At 33.9% G+C, this 25,647-nt stretch overlaps 1 protein-coding gene across 1 annotated transcript in view; it reads right to left on the reverse strand.

The window, feature by feature from the left end:
- The window catches only part of MCM6 (minichromosome maintenance complex component 6), a 34,971-nt gene that overhangs the window by 5,469 nt on the left and 3,855 nt on the right, over positions 1 to 25,647 (reverse strand). Inside the window, exons 3-15 of the mRNA XM_039874562.1 lie at positions 23,984 to 24,094; positions 23,065 to 23,314; positions 21,530 to 21,695; positions 21,104 to 21,249; positions 20,167 to 20,317; positions 17,851 to 17,992; positions 14,116 to 14,257; positions 13,302 to 13,409; positions 11,571 to 11,726; positions 9,823 to 9,951; positions 8,567 to 8,728; positions 2,499 to 2,634; positions 1,777 to 1,932 (exon numbers count right to left, since the gene is read on the reverse strand). Coding sequence (XP_039730496.1) covers positions 1,777 to 1,932; positions 2,499 to 2,634; positions 8,567 to 8,728; positions 9,823 to 9,951; positions 11,571 to 11,726; positions 13,302 to 13,409; positions 14,116 to 14,257; positions 17,851 to 17,992; positions 20,167 to 20,317; positions 21,104 to 21,249; positions 21,530 to 21,695; positions 23,065 to 23,314; positions 23,984 to 24,094 — 1,955 coding nt within the window. The remainder of the gene's footprint in view (positions 1 to 1,776; positions 1,933 to 2,498; positions 2,635 to 8,566; positions 8,729 to 9,822; positions 9,952 to 11,570; positions 11,727 to 13,301; positions 13,410 to 14,115; positions 14,258 to 17,850; positions 17,993 to 20,166; positions 20,318 to 21,103; positions 21,250 to 21,529; positions 21,696 to 23,064; positions 23,315 to 23,983; positions 24,095 to 25,647) is intronic.

The raw sequence follows: 25,647 nt of genomic DNA on the forward strand, positions 1-25,647 counted from the left end.
ACTTGTATTAAAGTACATCTGATGTCATCCTGAAGAGAAAAATCAAAGTAGAGATTATAAGAAACAGATTTCTTAAAGCTACTAAGATTTCAGAGTCTGAAGGTGTTTCCTTCACCTTCTCATTCATCATCTATAAAAATGTTTGCCAATGGCAATTGGAAGCTTAAATTAGGAATGAAAAAGCAAGCATTTATGGAATTGAGGTCAACTGAGAAATAAAATTCATAAGCATTCACTCAAAATAAACAATTAACAATTTATTCCAGCAAGGTCTACCCATACTGACTGAACTGTCTGCTTCTTAAGAGTCCAAAGCAGAATGCTAAATTCACAAGAACGGCTGGAACATGAATAATTTAACTGTCACAGAAATAAAGTATAATAAAAGAAAATTCTACTAAGACTTGATTCTAGCAATTGTTAATAAGATGTGAAATCAAAATAGGAAAATTCTAGCTTTACTGTTGCCTTTGGAAAATTTTATTATGACTATACAGTAAGTACTCAACATCACTAATAGGTTCTGTGACTTTAAGCAAGATGATGTATAACAAAACCAATTTTACCATAGGCTAACTGATGTTATAACTAAATAACATTATTCCAGGATCTGATATACTGAAATTTCAGTGGTTTATCCAAATGTTCTTGGTAAATGACCTCCTTGGTTTAAAGTTGTGCTTCCTGTGCTGGACTAAAGAACAGCTGTCTACCTGAAAACTGAAAATTAATAACTTACTTGGCTGGGTGAAAAGTATCTTTTTTATTTTTTTAAGGAAAGGAAGACAACCTAGTGAAATTTATCTATGGAATACAGACAGTGTCTGGATGCTAATCATATCTTTGCCCATCAATAGTCTGGCATGTTTAAAACTTACTTGCATGAGAATAATGAAGTATAATGTGAACATCAGAACATGTGAGCTCCCGAATCTTATGTGAGAAGGAAGTAGAGCTAAAACCTGTTTGTCCTAGTGGCCTCTTTACTACCTTCTCTCCGCCTTCCCACTGCTTTACAATTCTCAGGGAAAACAGGACAGAAATTACAGGGTTCAAATCTTTAGTAAGCTAAGACAATCTCTGGTGTTCGGTGTTCTTTTACTCTATCTCAGACAGGTCACAGTAATGACAGAATACTTCTGGAAGCCCGCATACAGGAACTTTTAAATAAGAACCACCTGATAGTTAACCACCAAATTAAAGTTTAAGTTTGATTCCTTGATTTCATCATTTTCCTTCTGCCTTGTGGCTAACTATAGGTTGATAAAACTTGGAATAGCATGGTGAAGCAGTTAAGGGTAGGAAAAGTATTAGTGTCTAGATATCACACTTTATCTTTGGAAAAATGAGGGTTTTACTTCTAGTCTGGAATGTACTTATGCTGATATAATCTTTTGAGTTCAATTAGTTGCCTATGAAGTATAAATACTCTAGAAGTTCATACATTTTAAATAAAGTCATTTTCAGGAACAGTAATTTTGTACCTTTAAAACATTTAAGTGCTTCTTCATATTTTATCAAACCCCAAATTATGCTTTAAAACTATTAAAATTGGCCAAAAACATTAATAAGAATAATCCAGAAACCTTTTTCTGACAATGAACTTGTTAAGTAAATGTCCAGGCTGGCAGATATGCTGATACCCTGCAGATCTGCTCTGCCAAAGTGAGGTTGTTGAACAATTTATCATCTCTTCTGACAAAACAAAATCTTTAGCAATTAGGAGTGGTTTATATAAATGACTGAGCATGGGAGCAACACTAGGTACAGCCTCACCTTCTTCCATCTTTCTGAGGTGAAGCACAATAAGGTTAGAGATTCGGCAGTATTCAGAGAAGCCCAGTCTTAAGGAGGCTTTTGGAACAGAATCCTGGTTTATGTCCTCACTGTGGCCGTTGATTCCATTCACAGGAGCAGGGCTGTCAGCATGACCTAAGTGAAACATCAACCATCTGAATCTTCTTTCTGTGCCTTCAATACTTTCCTAACAAATGTTTATAAATATACTACTTACATTTTAATACTAACTTCAAAACAAGTATATAGATATACTCCGTATTTAATAATTTTATAAATAAAGCAAATTTTAAATGCTACTAGCGAAGACAAACTAATTTGGAAGGAATGGGAGAGATGGGAGATATAAAGATTTCATAATCTAAACATGCATCCGTAATATCATAAATTTAAATTCTGGCATTTTTCAGTTTTAATGTACTCAAGAAAATGTTTTTTAATTTAAAAGGAAAGTAACAAAACAAATAAGGCCGTGGAATTAAGTTCACTATCATCATTTTGGTGTATTCTGTCTTTTAAGCATATATATTTTTGAATCAATTATTTAATTGAATTTTAACTTATAGTTAATACAATCGAATGTCCAGTTTTCTCCTTTTGCTACAGACTTCAAAACCATCAACAAATGGACTTTTATCATGACATTTCAGAGAACATTTTGGTTCCTAATTCCAGAACAGCTGTATTGACAAACATCTCACCATTGATGCCAACTGGGCCCTCATCTATCTCCATCTGAGCCTCTTCTTCTTGATCTAGATTGACATCAGGTGTTTCTACACGGATGATGGATTTGTTCAGTAACCTGAAAGCTTCCTTCACATGTTTAGGTTGGACCTAAACCAATCAAGATGAGGTAAATTGGTAAGTTAGTCTTCTTGATATACCAAATAGATTTTCTCCATGTGAAATCAGTGTTTTTCCTCACACTCTCCCTCTCACACATACATAAAACATGAGACAGTACTGTAAATTCATCAGAATGGCTAAACTAAAAACTACAATATCAAGTGTTGGGAAAAACGTAGAACAACTTTCATTCACTGCTGGTGGGAATATCAATTGATACAACCACTATGGAAAACTGTTTTGTCAGTCTTTACTAAACTGAACACACATACAATCTATGACCCAACAACTCCACTCCTAGGTATATATATACAACAGATATGTACACATACATACAATCATATGAACCAAAAGACATGTATATCTCATGAGAACCCAAACTGAAACTATACAATCATATGAACCAAAAGACATGTATATCTCATAAGAACCCAAACTGGAAACTATCTAACTATCTGTTAACAGAAGAAAATCCATGTTCATTGCAGCATTATTCACAGTAGCCTACAGGTAGAGGCAACCCAAATATCCATTGATGGATGAATGAAAAATGTGGTATTATACATACAATGGAGTATTATTCAGCCTTAAAAAATGAACTTTGAGGACATTACGCTAAGTGAAGATAACCAGCTACAAAAAGACAAATAGTACTGATCCCACTCATTTTTTTTTTTTGAAGTCTTCCTAAATTTTATTGGCACTGAAACAGAACATGGGTTGAGCATAAACCCCTCCAAACAAAAACAAAAACAAAAACAAAAACAAATTTTAAAAACTTAAAAAACACACACAAAGAACTCTGAATACAAAATCTAACTTTTCTCCCCAGCCTCCTGGGGGTGGGTTACTGCTCTTAAGGCAGCTAGATTGCCCAACAATTCCAAGCTTGAATTTAGCCAATAATATTAATGTAATTCACAGCAATGCACATAAATCTCCCCAAGGTCAGGAGTAGCCATGAGGTAGAAGCAGTCAGGAGTAGTATCTAAAGTAGCCAAATTAGAAAGAATGATGGTTACCAGGGGAGGTGTTCAGTGGGTAGTTTCAGTCTGACAATGTGAAAAAGTTCTAGAGATCTGCTGTACAACAATATGAATATATTTAACACTTAAAAACAGTTACGATGGAAAATTTTATATTATGTGTTTTTAGCCACAATTGAAAAAAAAAGTTGAAAACAAGCTAAAAAACCATAAGTAGAAGAATGGTTAGAGCACTATGTAATCATTAAAAATAAACAAAAAGAAAAATGGTTATTCTCAGAGGAGGGTAATTGTGATTGTAAGGAAGCACACAGGGAGACTTTTGGACTTGCTAGTAATTAATGTTCTATTTCCTGATCTGGGTATAGGTTACATAGGTATGTTCACTGAAAGTTAAATGAGCTTTAGACCTATAATTTTGCACGTTTCTGCATGTATGTTTTGCTTCAACAAAAAAAGCTTACTCAAAAGAAAAATGATGTCCATGTTTTCTGGGGGACTGCTTTAAGGTCTTTTATAAATAACTAACAGTCTCTCTAAATCTACTCCATCCCTAACCAGTTGAGCCCATAACATACACCCAGTCTTTTTTAAAAAAAAAAAAAACATAAAGTTCAAAGACACTTTAAGTCATTTAAGAATGGTCAATATCAAGACATGGCCTAGTAAATGTACTGCTCTATAAAACTAAAGAAAGAAAACTTTGAAAACAGAAGTTACTTATGGGAGAAAAATTAATAGTCAAGGGCTGGCCTCAAATTTCTCCACAGCAACAGATGTCAGAATACAGTAGTAAATAAAAGTCACAAAAAAAGAAAGTATGAGCCAAAGGTGTAGATCAAGACAAGCTCTCATTTGTAAAGGCTACAAATAAACCATGTCGAATATAACATTAAGAGAATATTATTCTCATGAATGTTTTTTCCCGTCAAACTCTTCTTTAAAAAAAAAAAAATTTTAATCAGCCAAGAGATGATTAGGAAATCATGACCAAATAATCTCCATTGAGCTTTGTGTATATTTAGCTACAAAACTAAGACTAAAACAAATATGGAATTAAGAGTAACAAGAACATAGTGTAAATAGTATATGCCCTGAAGATAAATGATATAAATGAAAATGGGAAGGGAATGGACAAGAACAGGGAAACGTGAGAGATAAATTTGCTGATTACCTCTCATCTGTAAAAGGTAAGTCAAAATATGATAAACCAAGTGATAAGAATATTTCACTGCGCAAAGGTAAACATTAAGAAAATATTTACTAAAATCAGGTGGTTGAGAGGGAGGAGAACAGAAAATATGAAACATGCTAATTTTATCACCGTTCATAGTAGAGAATCAATAGAAACTAAGGGCATAATGTAAAACTATAATAATAAAAGTTACCACTAAAATAAAAGATAAACTTTCTGAATATCAGAACTGCATATACAAACAAAAGCAAAGCAGTCACACAATGAGAAATCTTTTGAGCTATGAAAGAAAAAACAAAATAAACCTATCTCTCACTCCAATAAATATAAATGGTTTTAACCTATGTATTAAAAGCAAAGAAGATTATCCATTTGGGTCACAAAACAAAACACAACTCCATGTTGTGTGAGTACCTCCATCCCTCAGAGGATTTTACCTGAGAATTCCTATTATAAAACAGTAGATAATTTCAATGTAATAGAAAACTTGCTTTAGAATAAAGTAAAAAAGTGAAAAACCTCCAAAATTTTTTCGTGAAATAACCACCATGGTGCCAGAACAGACTACAAAAACAAATAAAAACAAATAGAGAACAATTACATTTATGATTATGGCTTTAAAAATTCTAAATAACAGCAAATAGAAGCCAGATGCATTAAAAGACCAAGTGGGATTTATTCCAGGGATTCAAGAATGGCCTGATATTTAAAAGACTATCAGTTTGTTTTTCACATTAATAGATCACGGAGAAAAAAAATATAATAACCTCTAGAGACATTGAAAAGATATCTGACAAAACAATCTTCTTGCTAAAAATATTCAAGATAGAAATAATGAATGTATATATCCTGATAAAAACATCTTATGTCAGCCACAGAGGCTGCCAAAACCAAGGAAAAGATGGTCCAATGTCATTATTATTATTACACATTGTACTGCAATTGCAAAAGCCAAAGTAAATTAGTGGAGAAAATGGGAAAAGATTAAAATAAAATTTATTTTTCATTAAGACTGGACAGAACATATGCCATATCATTTGCGGATAAAAATGAATATCTAGAAAATTAAGAGATTCAACTGAACAACTACTACAAACAATAAAAAGGTGTCAGTAAGGTATAAAACTAGCATACAGAAATCAAAACTTGATATATACAAACAACAGTGACCAGTTAGAAGATAAAATTAAAAAAAAAAAAAGGGGTATACCTTCAATACCCAAAAGAGGGGCAAAATACTAAAAAATAAATTCAATAAGAAACATGCAAAAACTATATGAAAAGTTTAAAACTTACTGAATGAGACAAAAGAAGACAAGTGGAAAGACTGATGGCTGTGACAGTCATCAGTACTGTGCACAAATGTTGGCTTTTCTCATTCTAGGCAACCAATGGGAAGGCACACCTTTACTCACTTGAATTTAGGTATAGCCATGTTAATGAAATGTGAGCACCAGTGCTGTGTCATTTCTAGATAGAAGTTAAAGAAATGGCATGTGGTTTAATACCTTTTCTCTTCTCTGTCTTCTATGATCACGGACATATGTCAAAAAAGCTTTTATTTCAGCCTGAAGTCCCTGAGGGACATGAAGAGGAGAGCCCCTTGTTGACATAAGTAAACATGTAGCATGAGCAAAAAAATACATGTTTAAAATGACTGAAATTTTTACAGCAGCATAACATAGATTTTAACTGCTATAAGGTTTTCTTAGAAAAAACCTTTATGAAGATGTCAGTTCTCCATATTATTTAAATTTAATGTGCTCTTGATAAAAATAGATAATTGTTTTTAAAAAGTAAGCCAATTATTAAGTTCATAACAGCCAAAAAAGAACAATGCAGTGGAACCAGCTGTATGTTTAAAATATAAAGCCCTACTGATCAAAATATTGTGGTACTAAGGCAAGAGGAGGCTGACAGACCAACAGAACAGAAACTACAAAAAGAGATCCTAACAAATGCAAGAATTTAATATATAATAAAGGCTTACCAAACTAGTTTGGAAAAGATAGATTGTTCAATAAGTGGCATTGGAACAATTAGGAAGCAAACTTGAAAAAGAGTCAAATGATTCCTATCTTACATCTTACAGCAGGATACCAAATGTTTGAATGATATAAATACAGACAACACAAGTGCTTGAAGAAATCCTGAGAAAATTCTTTTATAATCTCAGAGTGGAGAATTCTTTTATAATCTTAGAGTGGAGAAGTCTTTTCTAATAAAGCAATAAATAAAAAATGTACAAAGAATAAGATCATAAAGGAGATAGAAATGGCTCTAAAAATATGCAAAAATACTCAATTTCATTCAGAAAATATCTTTTGTGTGTATATGCATATATGTTTATTTTCATATCATGTGAACTTGTTACCTATTTAAAGATCGAAAAAAGATAAAGATCTATTAAAGATTCCCCAAGACACATGTCAGTTCAATGAAACTCATTTCAAGAAACACAATTGAAAAAAGAAATACAAATGTTAGCATGGTTTTTAAAAATTTCCCTCCACCATAACCTATTCTTTTTCTGCAGATTCCACCATATTCTTCCAGATACCTTACGCTCTTGCTCAATTTTCCACTGTCAATCATTTAAAAATGCCTATAAAAATTCTACACACCCTTCAGTAATCAGGTTTAAATGTCTGGCACCTCTCTAAGCCCTCCTCATTCTTTAGGAAAGAACTGATCTCTGTATTCTTTGCTGGTGACACTCCTTGCTGGTGACACTTTATCATAATATCTACCCTCTTATATTTCACATGCTTAATATATGTCCTGCTCCCACCAGATTATCAGCAATGGAAGGCAAGGGCTCTTATTCATCTCTTATCCGACAAAAACGTCCATTAATATGTTAGGTAAATCAAAAAATATTAAATGAGATAGTGTGAAAGTACTTTGTAAACAGTAAAGCATCCTATCAGGGAATTTGAAAAATAAAAATTAAAAAAAGCCAAAAATATGAATCTGTGGCATAGAAATTGGTGATTGAAGCCAGAACGGTGGTCATTTTTGGAGAAGACTAATATTGAAAAAGAAAAGTGACAGAAATGTTCTTTATCTTGAATGGGTGGTCACAGGGTATATATAAAATGTCAAAGCTATACATTTCCTCTATGTAAATTATACCGCAATCATGCTATTAAAAAAGATAGCTGCACTCTTTTTTTCAAACAAAATCTTACGTTGTCTAATATATAAAGCTAGGTAAAAGTACAGTGCCTTGCTTGAAGCAGAGGTGAGGGCCTAAATGCCCTTCCATACTACTCCCCATTTACTCCCTAAATACCCACTGACATGTACCTGTAGAACTCAGGGCTCAAAGAACAGTTTAATAACCATACATTATAGAAATCTAAGGAGGAGAGTTCTCTTTGAGGCCAGGGGCTACATATATTACATCTGTATTTCCAGCCCAGGGGCCTAAGTGCATTGTAGGGTTTTAACAAAATTTTCTTGCATGAATGGCGTTAATGGTAATTCACCACTATATGTACTCTATAATCTATGACATGATTATCTCATTACTATTAATCTAAATACACTCAATAAATGCTTGACAGCAACCTTCAAGGGAGAAATTCCAAGGTCTTGTATCCTATGAGCACTCAACAATTACATAAAAATAAATCTGTAGCAAATGCTAGTATGTCCCACACCAAAGATAAAAACATGCTTATAAGCCAAGAAATCAATTTCTCTTCTCACTCATATGTTAAAGTGACTTGGATACCTCATCACAGCAATGCATTCGAGCCATTGCTTCAGAGAGACGGATCATGCTCTCAAGCTGTCGCACTGTAATCCTCCACGAAGACTTGGTTACTCCAGAACCATCCCTCTGGCGGAGACGTTTATACTGTTCCACAATGAAGTCTTCTGACTCTCTGGAAATCTGTTTCAGAAAATGGCTGAAGTCAGAGCATTTCTATTTGATGGCAGCTGTATTAAACATTGGTATGAGCCTTCTAGGTGGTGACACTTTGGGGAACTTTGGAGAAAGTCAAAATTTGAAGCCAGTGATAAGGGATTAATACTGATATGACTTTCAACAGAAACTAATACTAAGATTTTCACATACTAATATTATGAACAGGAAGGCCACAGATATTCGTCTCTAAGCAAGCTGCCATTTCTAAATGATACGTTAACAAGTTGAAGCAATGGAATAGGATGTAACACCTTCTCATCGAAGATGCCAGAGCGCAAACAAATTAACACTCAGGCTATTTTTGAGACTCGGTTAATTAACTCATGATGTCTGGGAAAAAGATACACATACTAGCTATTTCAGTAAACCTTATTTGTTGAATAACAACTACAAAGTGAGGTATACTAAAGAATCCTCAGTTTTTCAGATGGAGAATTAAAATCTAAGGATAACTCCCAAAAGTCAAGCCAGACAATAGTATAAAAACCTAGAATCGACCAGAATCAATTTTCTTCTTTTCATATTCTATTTTAGAAAAATGCCAAATAAAATAGATGCACTACAGAGATTTATTTTAACAATAAATGTCCAAGTCAGTATCTTGGATCCAACGCAGATTCAATCCAATGAATGTCAATTACTACTGATGTAGTAATCCATGTTCATTCACCACAATTACCTAGAGAAATCCAAGTTTTTCCTCAGAGAAAGATTCAACAGCATCCAGTAGATTACAGATTTAAACACATATATAGTTTCCTGAATCTTAGGAATGGTTTAAATAAAAAGATGTTCTCCTTTAATTATTCAAAACTCTTCAGCCATAAAAAGTTTTTATTGGCAGCTAACAAGTAAAAGAGATGGAATTGTTCAGACATTTAAAAAAATTCCCTTCACCTCTCTGAAAGAAATAAAATTGTTCTAAAAAAAGCAAACAAAACCTTGGGGGAAAAAACCCAAACAAATACATGTTCATTTGTTCCCAATATAACCCTTTTTTTAAAATGCCACTTAAATATACCCACTGTGCCCTCTTTCAGTACAAAAGGGCAGGTTACCTTTGGTTTAAATTGTCTTGCAAAGAGAAGATACCTCCTGATATCATCAAGGGAATAGACACGATCAATTGAATCTTCAATTCTTGAATGCAAGTCTACTATACGCCTGGCAATAGCATAATCTGTAACCTAATTCAAAACAAGAAAATCACTTTGATCAGTCATAGCAACATCCACTCCAGACTATCCCAGGCATTAAGAAATTAGAGCTAAAAACAAACTCTAATATGCCAATGAAAGATATATTCATAGGTACAAAATTGTTGAGGAAAGTTTGGTACCAGTTTCATTTAAAACCAAATTTATATGCATATCCTTGCCCCACTCCAAGAATATTCCTGAAGGGATTGACTTTAATAACAATAGCAGAAATAAGATTTCTAGTGCCCTCAGTCATGCCAGGTGCTGTTGTCTTAAGTGTGTCTGGAAGCATTAAGTCATGCAACCTCCCTCACAAAAACCTTATTAGGTAGATCATTATTATCCCTATTTTACATATGAGTAAATTGAGGCCCAGAGAAGTTAAATAACTTGCCCGACATCACCGTAAGTAACAGAGCCAGGATTCAGACAGAATAGCTTCAGAGTTCATGCTCTTAGCCACATTAAATTGCCACTTATAAATATATGAAGATAATTATCACAGAATTAACATTGAGAAAAATAAAATCATACAAAACATAAGCAATTTACTCTCAAATGTTACAGAAAAAAAGCCACATAGATGTAAAGAGAGCAAGTGATACAGCAAATGGGGCAAACTGTTAATATGTGAATAGAATAAAGGTTATATAGGTATCATATGCACTATTCTATTTCTTCAAAGTTTTCTGTCAGTTTGAAATTTCCAATTAAAAAATTAAAAAATTAATTTAATGGAGCATGCATCAACGGAAGTATATGAAAATCAAACAACTTCCAACTATGTGTGTGGGGCTGTGTAGGTTGTTAAATAATTATATGGATTTGTAAAGGGAAAAATAAAACATAAAAAACTAATAATCCTGCAAACATTTGCATAATGAAAGGCCATTTTTATTTAGATTAAATATAAAGTTTTGCTGTAAGCAAGAGGTATGCATTGTGTCTAATGTAATGTAGGACCACTGTGGTCAGCAATTAACAGTACAGCCTACAATATTAGCTTCTACAGAATGTCATTTTCGTAGTTCTGTGCCCATCTGAGCTGTGCAGTGTTGTTAAGTATTGAAGTCTAAGTATAAATAACTCTAATAACATGTTAGAATCCAAGTAAATCCGTAACTTTAAGCTCAATCTTAAAACAGTTATATAGTTAGGAGAAAAAAGTAATACACACTCAACAATTTTATGAGAAGATATAGAGAAGACAAATAACTCCTGATTTGGAGGGAAATAAATTTCTTTGGTATTCCATTTTAAGATTACTTAAAAAAACCCCAACAAAACAAAAAATTCTTATAAAAATCTTAAAGAGTATCGTTGGGGATTAACTGTAAAGTTTCCTTTTTTCTTTTGAGAATTTAAAAACAGTAACAAAAACAAAAACTTGACATTCCTCAATACAACTAAGTGGAGCCAGCAATTCAAGTGACTATTTTGAGTTGCTTAATAAAGTCTTGCCAATTCTGTGACACTCTGAGAGAAATGAAAGGTCAGTGCAAACACATGCACCAGCTGTTGAGAACTATGTCTTTAAGCCTTGTTTCACTCAATTACTCAAATCGGAAATAACAAAGGAAGCTAAGAACAGTAGCTCATATGGTTACCTCATTACATTCATCCACAAGTATAAAGAAGAGATCAAATCGAGACATGATGGGAGCTGACAAATTTATATTCTGTTTCAACGACTTCGATCTGTCATAGTGTCCACCGACTGGGTTTGCTGCTGCCAAAATAGATGTCCTTGCATTCAGAGTAGCCTGACCACAAAAGAAAGAATTTTGATAGGTTGAAAAAGATATCTGGAATGGTCAATAAACACATGACAAAATGGTCAATAAACACATGAATCTCATTCATAATTAACTAAACGCAAACCAAAGTATTAAGATATTTTTCACCTACCAGATCATTAAAATCTGATAACATACAGCACATAGGCAGTCCTATATGATGATGTGTATACCCTTTAAGCCAGTAATTTCTTGTTAAGAATTTATCTTGCAGCCAGGTCTAGGAAGATGTCTGTTCAAGGATGTTTACTACAATATTGTTTGCAATCAAAAGGCTGGCAATAACCCAATGTCACTCTGTAGGAGTCTAACTAGGATATATATAATTGAAAATCATAAAGTAATAAAAACGCAAAGTGGCTCTAGTATGTGCTGGTATAGAAAGATTGCCAAAGCAAGCACTATGCTTATTTATATATAAAATATTCCTAAAAGAGGCATAAACTCAGCAGATATTTCTTAGTATTTATTAGGGCTGGGAACTGCAGAGGAAGATTTCTTTTTTATATTTTAGTGTACTAATTAAATTTTCCTTAACTACTTAAATGTACTATATTTATTTAAAAGTTTGATTTCTCTTTTATGTTGGTTATGTTACTGTACAGTCAGTCATGCACTGCTTAATGATAGGGATACATTCTGAGAAAAGAATTCTTAGGTGATTTCTTGGTTGTGCGAAGATCAGAGTGTACTTACACAAACTCAGATGCTATAGCCTACTACACACACAGGGTATATGGTATAGCTTACTGTCCTAGGCTACAAGATTGTACAGCATGCTTTTTAAACTGTACAAAACACAAGATTCAATCAATCACAAGAGAAAATAATGCAACTGAGAGACGTAAACACAAGATGTATGCCCACGTAACATGGCATACTGTTTTACAGCAAATTTTTTATAACTAGAAAAAATACTCTAATAAAATATAGTAAATGCAAATATCAATAACATGGCTGTTTATTATCACTATCAATTATTACGTACTATACATAATTATATATGCTATACTTTCTACAACTAGCAGTGCAGGTTTGTTTATACCACAATTACCACAAACAGGTGAGTACTGTGTTGTGTTAAGATACTACAATGACCAAGACGTCATTAGGTGATAAGAATTTTCCAGCTCCACTATAATCTCACAAGACCATTGTCATATATGAGGTCCATCAATGATCAAAACGTTGTTATGTGGTACATAACTGTATTTATTATTTTTCATTTAAATAATCTGTCGACTTTATTTTTGTTACAACTGGAAACATACTTTACCAAAGAATATAGAAGCTTTGTGGAAGTTCTGACAAGTGAAATGCTAAAAATTTCAACAGTACCCTCTATTTTTTGCCATAGCAACACATTTTCACAGTACCCTAAATAGCACCTATGATTTGGATTAATAATCCTCAGAGCTGTTTTCCATTTTGACAAACATTTCATGTTGAAATAATGCATTTTATCCAGGTAAATGTCTCTAGAGATGTATTAATATACAAGGCTAAGGCATGACGCAGTGGAACAGAAGCGAACACATGTACCTTCACTCCTGCTTTAGTGATGGAGATGGTCTGCTGTTCCATAGCTTCATGAATAGCAACTTGATCTCCCACATCCATCTTATCAAATTCATCGATACAACATACACCCTGTATCCAAATGAATCAAGCATAAAAAACTGCCTTTTAGGTATCAAATGGCAAGTAAACTCAAAATTTGCAACAGAGACCTTTCCATATTCTAAACAACTGTAAGACAGGTAAATAAGCAATCCTAAATTCCTCAACTAGAGTAAGACAGTTTAATAGATCCCAGAGCTAGAAGGAACCATATGTTTTTGACTCACTTTAAACTAAGAGCAAGACTTTTATAGTCATTTATTACATTTTTACTCAACGTAAAAACCTTGTGTAAATCTCAGAGTCAGAATATCCTGGGTCACCTCAGCGTCAATTTTAGGCTGCGGAAGTGAAGGGCAGAATCGAAACATAAATGTTTATAAACATGTATAGCTACAACTTATATGTCTTTATAGATCTAATTAATCACTGTCAAATACATTGTACAATACAACAGACATACTCATAGAAGTGTCCCAGTATGAAAAGAAAAAAATGCTGGGAAGTGCTAGTCATAGCAACCATACATGCTCAGGGCAGGCAATACATTCTAGAGAAACTCAGAAAGCTAATTAATGATGATAATCCCAATTACATTCTAGATTAATAAAACTGAATTATTTACTAAAAATGTGTTTTTCAAAGGACATCTTTTTAATAGAAACTTATAGGCCTTTACTGATAGGGTAGGAGATATTCTGATTTCTTTATATCCAAGAACATAAAATGTTCTTACATTATCAGCCAGCATCAGAGCTCCAGCCTCAATGACAAACTCATGAGATTCTTCATCTCTCACAACAGCTGCTGTTAAGCCAGCAGCACTTGATGCTTTGCCACTGGTGTAGACAGCTCTGGGGCTGAACTCCTCCACGTGCCTGTTCAAGGTTATCATATTCATTAATATCAGCTGACAGTATTTATGTCAATTAATTATTTAAATTTCAAATCAGAGGCATTAAGCATAAGCAATTTGTAAAGACACATGCCATAAACTGAATAGAAAGCCTTTCTCCTTTGGCCTTTTAAAAAGATTTAAATCCATTCTGTCAAATGTAAGATGAAGTCCATGTATAAAAAAATATCAATTTTAAAAGGTCTTTAATAATAAACAGTATAGCAACGATGATCTATTAGAAGGCCTTGCACTTAAAAAATGAAACAAAAGTAGATGTAAATGCAAAGATGGTTTAAAAGTTAAAAAGTCAGTAATATGCCATACTAACAGAACCATCTCAGTATATGAAGAAAAAGTATGTGACAAAACCCAACACACCTTCATGAAAAAAACTTAATAAGCTAGGAATAGAGACTTTCCCTCAACCTGATAAAGGGCATCTATAAAAACCCACAGCTAACATCATACTTAATGGTAAAAAAGCTGAATGCTTTCTCCCTAAGATCAGGAACATGACACAGATGTCCACCCTACCACATCTATTCAACATTATACTGAAAGGTCTAGCCAGGGCAATTAGGCAAGAAAAAGACACCCAGATTTGAAAGGAAGAACAATTATCACTATTTGCAGAAAACATGATCTTACAGAAAATCCTATGGAATCTACTAAAACAGAATAAATGAGTTCTTGCAAGGTTGCAAGATAAAAGACCAACAATCAATTTTATTTCTATACACTTGTAATGAATAACCCAAAAATGAAAATAAGATAACAGTTCCATTTATAATAGCATCAAAAAGAATTAAACACTTAGGAATAAATTTAAGAAAAGTTCAAGCTTATACCCTAAAAACTACAAAACTCCATTGAAAGAAATTAAAGAAGGCCTGAACAAATGGAATGATGAAACACATCCCATGTTTATGATTCAGAAAACTTAATATTGTTATAAATCCAATACACCTCAAATTGATAAAGGTTTGATGCAATCCCTATTATTATGAGAGCTGGCTTCCTTGTAGAAGTTGGCAAGCCCATCCTAATTCATGGGGACACTCAAGGGACTCAGAACAGCCAAAACAATCTGGAAAAAGAACAGCTGGATGACTCCAAGTTCCTGATTTTAAAACTTACTACAAAGCTATTATAATCAAGATACTATGGTAATGGCCTAAGGATAGACATAGAGACTAATAAAATATAATTGAGTTCAGAAATAAACTCTTATTTATATTTATGGTCAACTGAAGTAAGGGTACCAACAATTTAATGGGGCAAAAGAAAAGTCTTAATGTTGGGACAACTGAATTATCCACATGCAAAAGAATAAAGTTAGACCCCTACTTTAAATCATATATAAAAATGAACTCAAAATGGATCAAGGACGTAAAATTAAGAGTTAAATTACGCCAGAGAATCAAAAGCAGGGACTTTGATACTTATACACCAATGTTCACTGCAGCATTATTTACAATAGCACAGAGGTGAAAAATAACCCAAATGTCCATTGATGGATGAATGTATAAACAAAATGTGATAAATACATAAATTAGTCTTAAAAAGGAAGGAAATTTTGAGACATTCTACAATATGGATGTCCCTTGGATATATTATGCTAATTAAAATAAACCAGTCACAAAAGGACTAATACTGTACGATCCTACTTATATGATGGAGCTAGAATAATCAAATTCAGAGACAGAAAGTAGAATGGTGGTTGCTAGCAATCGAGAAGAGGGGGATATGGAGAATTACTGTTTAATGGGAATAATCAATTTGAGAAGATGAAAAGGTTTCTGATGATGGATGGTGGTGATGTCAGCACAACTTCACATACTTAACGTGACTGAAATGTACATGTAAAATGTTTAAAATGATAAAGCTGATGTATATTTTACCACATGCAAAAATGGTGAAATCTTATATACTAAGGTTTATAGCAGCATTGCTTATAAAAGCCAAGTAGAAACAGTCGAAACGTCAACTGTTAATTAAATGTATTGACATCTAATAGATTAGGCGATAAATGAAAATGAAGTACTGATGCATGCTCCAACATCGCTAAACCTTGAAAACATTATGCTAAGTGGAAGAAGCCAGTCACAAAGGATCACATAGTACATAATTCCATTTAGACGAAATGTCCAGAATAGAGATGATAAAGCAAAGTAGATCAGTGGCTGCCTATGGGTATTGGGGGAGAATGAAAACTGACTGCTAGTGAGTTCAAGATTTTTTTGGGTAATGAAAATGTTCTAAACTTACTTTAATTATGGTTGTTCAACTCTGAATATACTAAAACCACTGAATTATACACATTACAGGCATATATTCTATGATATCTAAATTATATTAAAATAAAGATGGTAAAAAACCACTAGCTAAAAAGGCCATTTCTAAGATAATCATGTACAATACAACACCATTATCAGAAGTAACACCGTAGCACAACTTTCTGTGGTAGTGGGGGTGCGGGGGTGGGTGGGAGCAGAGGGCATGAAGAAAACAAAAGAATTCCTTTTAACAAAGGACTAGTATCTTCAAATCCAGAACTCAATCCCTGATATGCCTGAAAAAATATTTAATTATAAAACTCCAAACCAACTAAAAATGTTCTATGTTCCAAACAGTGCCAAGTTACAAATTTCCCAAACAAATCAAGGAAAGGCATCTTGACATAGTATGAAGAGCACATGCTTTGCAGTCAAATACATCTGAGTTCTAATATTCATGGCTCAGAGTCATTTGTCAGCTATGAGAAATTGAGCAAGTTACTGAGGCTCAAAGAAGTTTTGTTTGTCTCCCTAAGGATACTATTAAATGCCTGTCTGGGTACGGCTAGGATAAGACATAACCCACACATATATATAGCAGCAAGAACACAGCAGGTACTCAAAAACTGGCTGCTATTGTTTTGACCTCTAAGTTTCTTTAAAGTTTGAAAGCAAGTACTTATAGTACACAGGCTGATAAGGTTAGCATAAAATATCTCATGCTCATAGCACTGCTTCTGGAAAATGCGTACTGTTTAAGAAGCTTGAAAATGTTTGTATTCTTAGTCTCAGCAATCCTATGCCTAGGAATTCACACAAAAGAAACAAATAAAAACAACAAAAAAATTTATACATATCACTGTTTATCAGTATCTATAAAATAAACTACGACAGGTTAGAGAAATGATTTTGTATAGTACACCAATAAAAATGATTGTGAAAATAAAGAAAATGGAAAATACTTAGGATATATAGTTAAAAATATGTATGCTATGATCTACAACCATGAAATACATATTTGTGTATTCAAAAATTATACAAAGACATTATACAAAGAGTAAGAATTTTATATGTGATTGGGATTATAGGCAATTTTTTCCTATTCAAAAAAAATGTAAAATGTTACATTCTAGTAAACAAATTAAGGTGTATTTAATCTAAGTGAGTTATATATTCACCAGTCATAATTCATACTCCTGCTCTACTAAAGGCACACTGACTGAATTCCTGGTGGCAGAGAGACCCTGGAACTATGCACTTTGTTTTTTTTTTGCTGTATCCCCAGGCAAACACTTACTTGAGAAACTGGCTCTTAGCTGTACTTGGATCACCAACAATGCAAACATTTATGTCCCCTCGAAGAGAGGTCCCTTCTCCTGTTGTCTTTGGAACACCACCAAAGAGCATCAGCAGGACACCCCGTTTTACTTCATCATTGCCTGAAACGAAAGCCCAACAGGAGGTTAAATATCATAGGAAACTACAAAGGCATGTTGTTTACCAACCAAAAGAGCAGAGACAGCTGAAGCAAAGTGTTAAGGCTACAGTAAAAATACCTGGCTTCTAATCTTAGTTTCTGCTCTGTGAACTAACTTAATCACCTAACCACTGTCCCAATGACTTCACCTATACTGTAGATGCTGATGCCCACCATTCTAAGAGCCTTTCTTGTTCGCAAGTCCTACTTCCTTACACATGCGGTAGTACTCAAATATCTCCCCATAAATAAACTATGTCCACCACAGCCTACCATATTTGCTAGTTCTTTTTTAATGGCATGTCTTCTAGTTCTACCAAGAGTGTGAAGAAATGGTCCATGACTTACTTCTTTTGTTTTACCAACAGTGACCAGTGCTGAATATAAATACATGCTAACTGAACTGACAGGGATTAAAATGCTCTATATGTTTCATAGCTGCTTCTAAGGACTGTTTATTATTAATTCAATATAAGAAGGAAAACACATAACTAAAAAACAACACTGGATCTTTAGAAATGTGCTATTAAAAGAAATATTTTTCTGTGCTAATTATTATGACTTTCTGTGGATTCCATCAACAAAATGCTAGGCACATTTACACAAACCACTTCTTAAATGTAGAAAATTTAAAAATCCATTCTACAAACAAAGCTTCTCTGATTCATGACCTGTGAAACAAGTGTGTTAGAGATTTGGTAGTTTTTTAAATAGTACACAAATTCTTTGATACTCTTCATTTCAAGATGGAGCTTAATTCTACTCTTAAATGTGGCTAGACTCAGTGACTTGCTTCTAATAAACAGCATATGATGAAAGTGAAGATGTGTAACTTATGAGACTAAGTCCCGAGAAATATCTTGCTTACTCCTTGCTTTGCTCTCTTGGTTTAAAATGCTTTGGAGGAAGCCAGCTGCTATGTTATGAGGACACTGAAAGAGTCCTATGGAAGATTCATGTGGTGAGGAATTGAGGCTTCTAGCTAACAACTAGCACTAATAGGCGCCATGTAAGTGAGCCCTCTCTTAAGCAGATCGCCCAGACTTCAGATGACTACAGCCCCAGCTGAAGTGTTGGCTACAACCTCATGAATGACTGAGCCAGAGCGACCAGCTCAGCTAATCCTCTCTCAAATTCCTGACCCACAGACTATATGAGGTAATGTTTGTTGTTTTAAGCCACTAAGTTTTGGGGAAATTTGTTATGCAGCAATAATTTATGGGAAAAGTGGAACAGCATAAAAATGTTGACGCTGCTCATTATAAAGGAGGACATTCTAAAATCCAAAGTTATTAACATAAAGGATTTCAGTGATCAAATATTTAGATAGAAAAAGGTTAACTGTAAATGATTAAAAAATATATACTGAAAATGAGAAGATGGGAAAAAAATGGGGGGGGAGGGCATAAAGCATACGGTCTGAAAATTTAGTTACATTCTTCAATACACAAGGGGATTTTAATGACAGTGAGCAGCTAGCAACCAAGAACCAAGAAAAATGTGAAAAAAGAGAACGCGAATAAATGTGAAAAAAGAGAAACCACCAAAGGTAAAGACAGTACATGTAACCAAGACACAGGAAATTGCCATCTCTGAACATTAAAAAAAAAATTAGAATATTAGACTAGCATATTAGAATATATTTAAGTGCAGTTCTGTCCTAAAGCCAGAAAAAGATGACGGAATGACCTTTTTATTCCTTTTTAAAAAAATTGTGGTAAAATATACATAAAATTTACCATTTTGGCCATTTTCCCCATTCTAACCATTTTTTTAAGTGTGCACTTTAGTAGAATTAAGCATATTCACAATGTTTTATAATCATCATCCCTATGCATTTCTAGAACTTTTCATCATCTTAAACAGAAACTCAATCCATTAACCAGTAATTCTCAATTCCCCACCCCCTCAGGTAACCTCTTTCTACTTTGTCTCTGTGAATTTGCCTATTCTAGGTACATCGTTTTAAGTAGAATCATATATTTGTCCTTTTATAAATGACTTGAGAAGACCCCTTCTAAACTCATTAAAAAACTTGCATGATCTGATTTGTGTTGTTTTAAGGAATAGCATGTTGCTGTTTTATTATTATCATTTTGATTTCAAGTTTATGCCACAAATTGATAGGACTCTTACCATGTATAGTAGGGAACAGGCTGGTACAAAGATTGTGGTATAGATTTTTATCTTGACTCATTTCAAATACTTTCTCCCATTCCTTCACAGTCATTTGGTTCTTAATGCTCTCAGCTGTCTGTTCCTCATCTCGGAGCTCTTTTCCTCCAAACTGAGTGATAGAGAAGGGAAAATATTAGTACAGAAACAATAAAAATAATGTGAAAGAGAAGAACCTTAACTACAAACCAAATATAATCTGGGAGTTCAACTTCAGAATCTGTGGACTATAAAGGTTTTTAAAAAAATTCCCAAACTAGTAAGGCCTAAGTTAATCAAGATCCCGAAGTTTGTCATTTGTCCAGTGAATTAAACTCAACAAAAAAGCTACCATTGTTTTGTATTGCTGCTATCTAAATAAATCTGAATGGTCAAGAGATGAACCATAATAAAATGTTAGTCAATGATATAAAGATGAAAATGAAGTAACAGAACATTATATTCACCCCCCCGCTTTTTCCAATACTGGACTATTTTCCAAACTCTCACTGCTTTCCCATTCAGGACACAGAATCAAATTCTGAACAACTACAGTACCCGAGGTCCATCACTCTCAGAAAGAGCAATTTACTTTCCTTCCCAGATTACTAAATCTTTCTATTTGTACTTTCTCCAGAAGCATGAAAGAGGAACTGTGCTAATTAACCAAGGATAATTTGTAACAACGCTCTTAATGTAACAAGCTCTTACACATGAAAACAAATAAGATTTTTCTTCCAAGTCAGAAAGACAGACATGAAGAGATTTGGTTTCAAAACTAAAAAAAAAAATAAATCAAATCGTTTCCCAATCCCATACCTTAAACTGACTAGATGACTCAAATGTTTCAGAAACCTGTAAATTTGTGGCAGCCTTAGGGGAAGACTTTCTCAAGCTTTGCCATTCTTTTAAGACTCACCCTTGGGTTGGTTGGTGCAACACTGCAGGCTAGAAAGACCAGCCTGTACGAAAGGTCCCTAACACCAAGGGCTCGGAGTCCTCTAATGCCTTCTGTCTCATATCCATCAACACCACTGACACGAGAATTAGTTTCTGCACGTGCTCCTGAAAGATTGAATAAGTTGTTTTACAGCTCAAATACTGAAGATGATGAGAATCAAAATTGCTCAAATAAACAAAACCTATAAATCCAAAAGATTTCATTTAGGATGAAATTTCTCAGACTAGTACCTTTTGTAGCAAAATCAATTTGTCTTTATTCTCACCAAACTTCCTTGTTCACCCTTACTGGTAGCCAAAAAATAAGGCAAGGAAGACCTGAGAGGCTAGATGCTCTGTAGTTCAGTTAACTGAATTTGTTAAATTTGAGCCACAGATTACCAACCTGGTGTGCTAAGCTTAGAGACATCAGGCACAACAATCAGCGTCCCTGTAAAGTCACACTTGTCACCAGCTTGAGCTGACTCCACAGCTTCAGCCCTCAAGATCACTTCTAAACTTCGAGGGATACTTCCTCGAGGAAGCTCAGCTTGAGTCTCTTGAATACGAACCTATAACAAAGACAAATGGCCAAGAATAATAGAACTTTCAAATGCATGCAATCTAAATTAAATACCACAAATATTGACATACTCTAAATTATCTCACCATTTGCAGACTTTGGACATGTGTCATTTATCTTAAAAATTCTCTATGCTAAAATTCCCTTCGATTTGGTAAAATTATATCCATTTAAAATCTTCACTTTTACTCTCATTAAAAATATTTTTTTTCTCTTTGTTAAATTGACTATGTGGTTAAATATCTGTTCTATGTTCCATCTTTCTCCAAATTTTCAGGGAAATTTTATGAAGAATTTCACATGCTTTATATCCTCCACCTTGATGCAATTGTTAATGTGACTTACACACACACACACACACACACACACACTCTTTTACTGTCATTTCAAAGAAATTGTAAAAATCAAGATTCCTCATCCCTAAATATTTTAACACTCATCTTCTAAGAATAATCTTCTATATAACCATAATATCATTATCACACCAAGAGAATGAAATATTTAATTTCATAAAATGTTCTATTATCTAGTCCATCTTCAAATTTCCCCAATTGTCAAAAACATCCTTTAATACAGATTTTTTTTCAAACCAAGACCCAATCTATTCAGTTTGTATGGGGTTGTTATATCATGTTCTTTTTCAACTATAAAGCATCTCCTACCCAAAGCTATTGGTAGAGTATGTATTTCTTGTAAATTAAGTTTCAAATTAATATGAGAAAAGGACTAAAAACTGAATTAAATATTATTTATTTTAGTCTAGTACTCATTCCTCCCTGCTTTAGTGACTGAGCTACTGCAACTTTTCTTTCCCCCTTGGACATTCCAGAGTTACTAAGTCCTGCAGAGTTCTGAACCTACCCCTCAACCCCCATTCTTATTGCTATCATCCAATTTTTACCTAAGTGACTGACTACAACTGCTTAAGAATTAGTCTCTTATTAAATAATACAAATCACTGTTCAATTAATCTTCCTTTAAAAAAAGAAAAATTCACATCCCTATCCCCTTATCAAGATAGGTCCAAACTTCTCAACCTGAGAGTTTAGGCTCGAAGTATCTCCAGACGATTTGAGAGACCAAATCGTCTCTCAGATGATCTCCTCTAACTGGCTCCTCTAATTCATGATATTCCTCATTGCTATTGACAAAACATGTCCATTTGCACCTGTCCTTTTATTCATGCCTTCCTGCCTCCTAACCACCAACTCAGTCTTACACCAAGTCTCTACTTCTTAACTCTAGTTAAACTAAGTTTAACATTGCCTAAATAAGCTTATAATAATGTTTATTTATTGCAGGTGCCTAGAAGTGAATTATTAGCATAGGCTGAATCCGATCTAAACAGAAGTTAATACCTTTTGAAAATCAACAAATCTTGATTTATTTGTATCCAGCAAGAATCTCCTTCTGTTGGCACAAACTGGATTTCGGCAGATGTTTGGCTGTGTGTATTTGAACTGCTGTTCTACATCTTTGATCACTGTCTGACAGTCCAAGCACAGGAAAGTTCCGCTCACAAGCTCTGGGTGAACTGGGTGAGTCCGTACCACTTGTCCACTGATGCGAGTGAGTAAACCAATTCTGGATGACGTGAGTTCTCGAATTCTATTTAAAGACACATGTCCCATTGGTGAATAAAGAACACCAACAAAATAAAATTAGAATTATAAAACAGGATGATCCCATTTTTGTTTTATATGAAAATATATTTTTTGCTTATTTACAATTACCAAATAAGCACATATTACTTTCATAGTAAAGTTATCATGGGAAAAAAATTTTAGACTCAGAAGTTCAGAAATGCTTCCTTTACTTCACAAACCCATTTTATATTAAATAACTTAATAACTTAAGTAATTTCAGTAGTTTAAGTTTTCAAAATACCACTTCAATTTCTTCCAGTAAATTAATTCTTTAAATAACCACTAAAGGGGAAAACTGTTTACAAGTTATACCATTTAAGCTCTGACAAAAATTTCCAACGATTCATGAATTTCTGACTGTTCTCAGTTTTCATATTTTCTCACTTGACTAATTTCCCCCCAAATGTTCCCTAAGATAATGTATCCTAAAACATTACAATACTCAGACATTGCGTCATTTAACTTACTTCCCAATGCATCTTAGAAAAATATATTTCTATAAAATTGAACTTTTTGGATAACTGGGTATAACTTTACAGATCTAAGACTACTATCTCCTGAGTTTTCTGACAATTAAGTGATGCCTGTACTATTTGGTGAATTACTTCTCTTTCAAAGAAGGGTTTCTTACTTGTGTCTGGTAGGTAGGTCTTGGAATGCAACATAAAAATCCTTGGCAAGAGGGATCTCTTTACGGTCTTTGACGAAGGTTTTTAAGGCCCGACATAGGTAAGGATAAACTCTGAAAAGCAAACAAAAAAAGATCAGTTGACATCTTCAAGAGGCTTATTACCAAGGCCTCCTTCCCTCTTCATGTTTGCCAATAGCTGAGAGTAAGTAGTTTCATATGGTTACAGTAAAGCCTTAGTATCTAATGATGCAGGATACTTCTATTATCTTGTTCAGGTTTAGGCGCCTCTTCAATCCTCTCCTATCTCACCACAAATAAATCTAAGATAAGAGAAACACCAAAGATAAAATGCTGTACCTGAATATCTATTATCTTTAAAAATAATCATTTAGCACCCATACGGCAGGCCACTCCTATCCAAGATGACTCTACCTCAACAATCTGGAGGGGTTCACAATCTGGCAAGGCAACCTCCCATTTGGTGTCAAGACTAAATACATTTTTCTAGGTTTAATTCTTGACTGATAAGAAATGGATGAGATCAGGGGAGGAATGTATGTATGGATGCGAAAGCAAGTAGGCAGAAATGTCCTATTTGGTTAAATTGAAGTATGCATGTCCTCTTGGTATAAGTTCCCAATAGGTGCTGCAGCCTGGTTTAAGAGTGGGATCTAAAATCTTCTGAAAATTAACTACTTTCAAGAAGAGAACTGCTGCATAGCCTGTACATGAGGTATGAGTATAGCTGTTTCTATCACCAGCCCTGATTTTCTACCGACCCTCATCTGCCAGTACAACTTTTCCTGCTGCATAGTTTTATAATGAACTCTGCTGTTTATCTCTCCAACCATTCTTGATGGTCAGGTGACTAGAAACATGGAGACAAGTCCTCCATCTCCTACTCTAACAGGTAAAGTAATAGGACTGTGTCTCCTTATTCCAGGATCTTCATTTCGTTCACAACTGTTCACAATGTTTATTTTCACTTGATTTTATTCATCAGATTGGCACATTTATTTAATCCAAATACAAAGATTTCTGTAAAAAGATGTTTCTTGCTTTATGTAGCAATTAAAAACAAATGAAAGCCAAAATTATTAAATATAATGACTAATTTCTGCCAAAAAATGCCAAAAAGTTATTAAAATGTTTTCAAGAGATTTTATGTAACATAGGAAAATATGTTATACTGTTAAGTGAAAAGGGCAGGATGTTCTATCTACAGTATGATCCCAATAATTACATGTACGCAGAAATACATTAAATGTGTCAGGAGATCCTTAGGAAACTGCACTTGCAGACCTGAAAGGCTCTTGGAGCTTTGTTCCAATAGACCTGCTAATGATGGTTATCTATGACTGGTGAGATTACAGATGTACAGATGAATTTACTCTCATTACTTTTCTCTATTTTCTAAATCTCCTATGATATACATGTTACTTTTATAATCAGAAAAAAAATTAACTTTAACAACAACAACGTCACTGCTGTTAATACATCCCTGATCAAAAACAGGATCCACACAAACCCTTTCTCAAAAAACCTACAGGGGTAGGTGGAAGCAGGGAATCAAATGACAGCAACAGTAATGAATGTCTGACACAAAGTAAATGATCCTCTTAAAACAGGGAAACTCTATTGAACGCAAAGGTTTTCAACGTTTG

Source organism: Pteropus medius, unplaced genomic scaffold (genome assembly GCF_902729225.1).
Source record: "Pteropus medius unplaced genomic scaffold, Ma_sr-lr_union100, whole genome shotgun sequence".
Lineage (NCBI taxonomy): Eukaryota > Metazoa > Chordata > Mammalia > Chiroptera > Pteropodidae > Pteropus > Pteropus medius.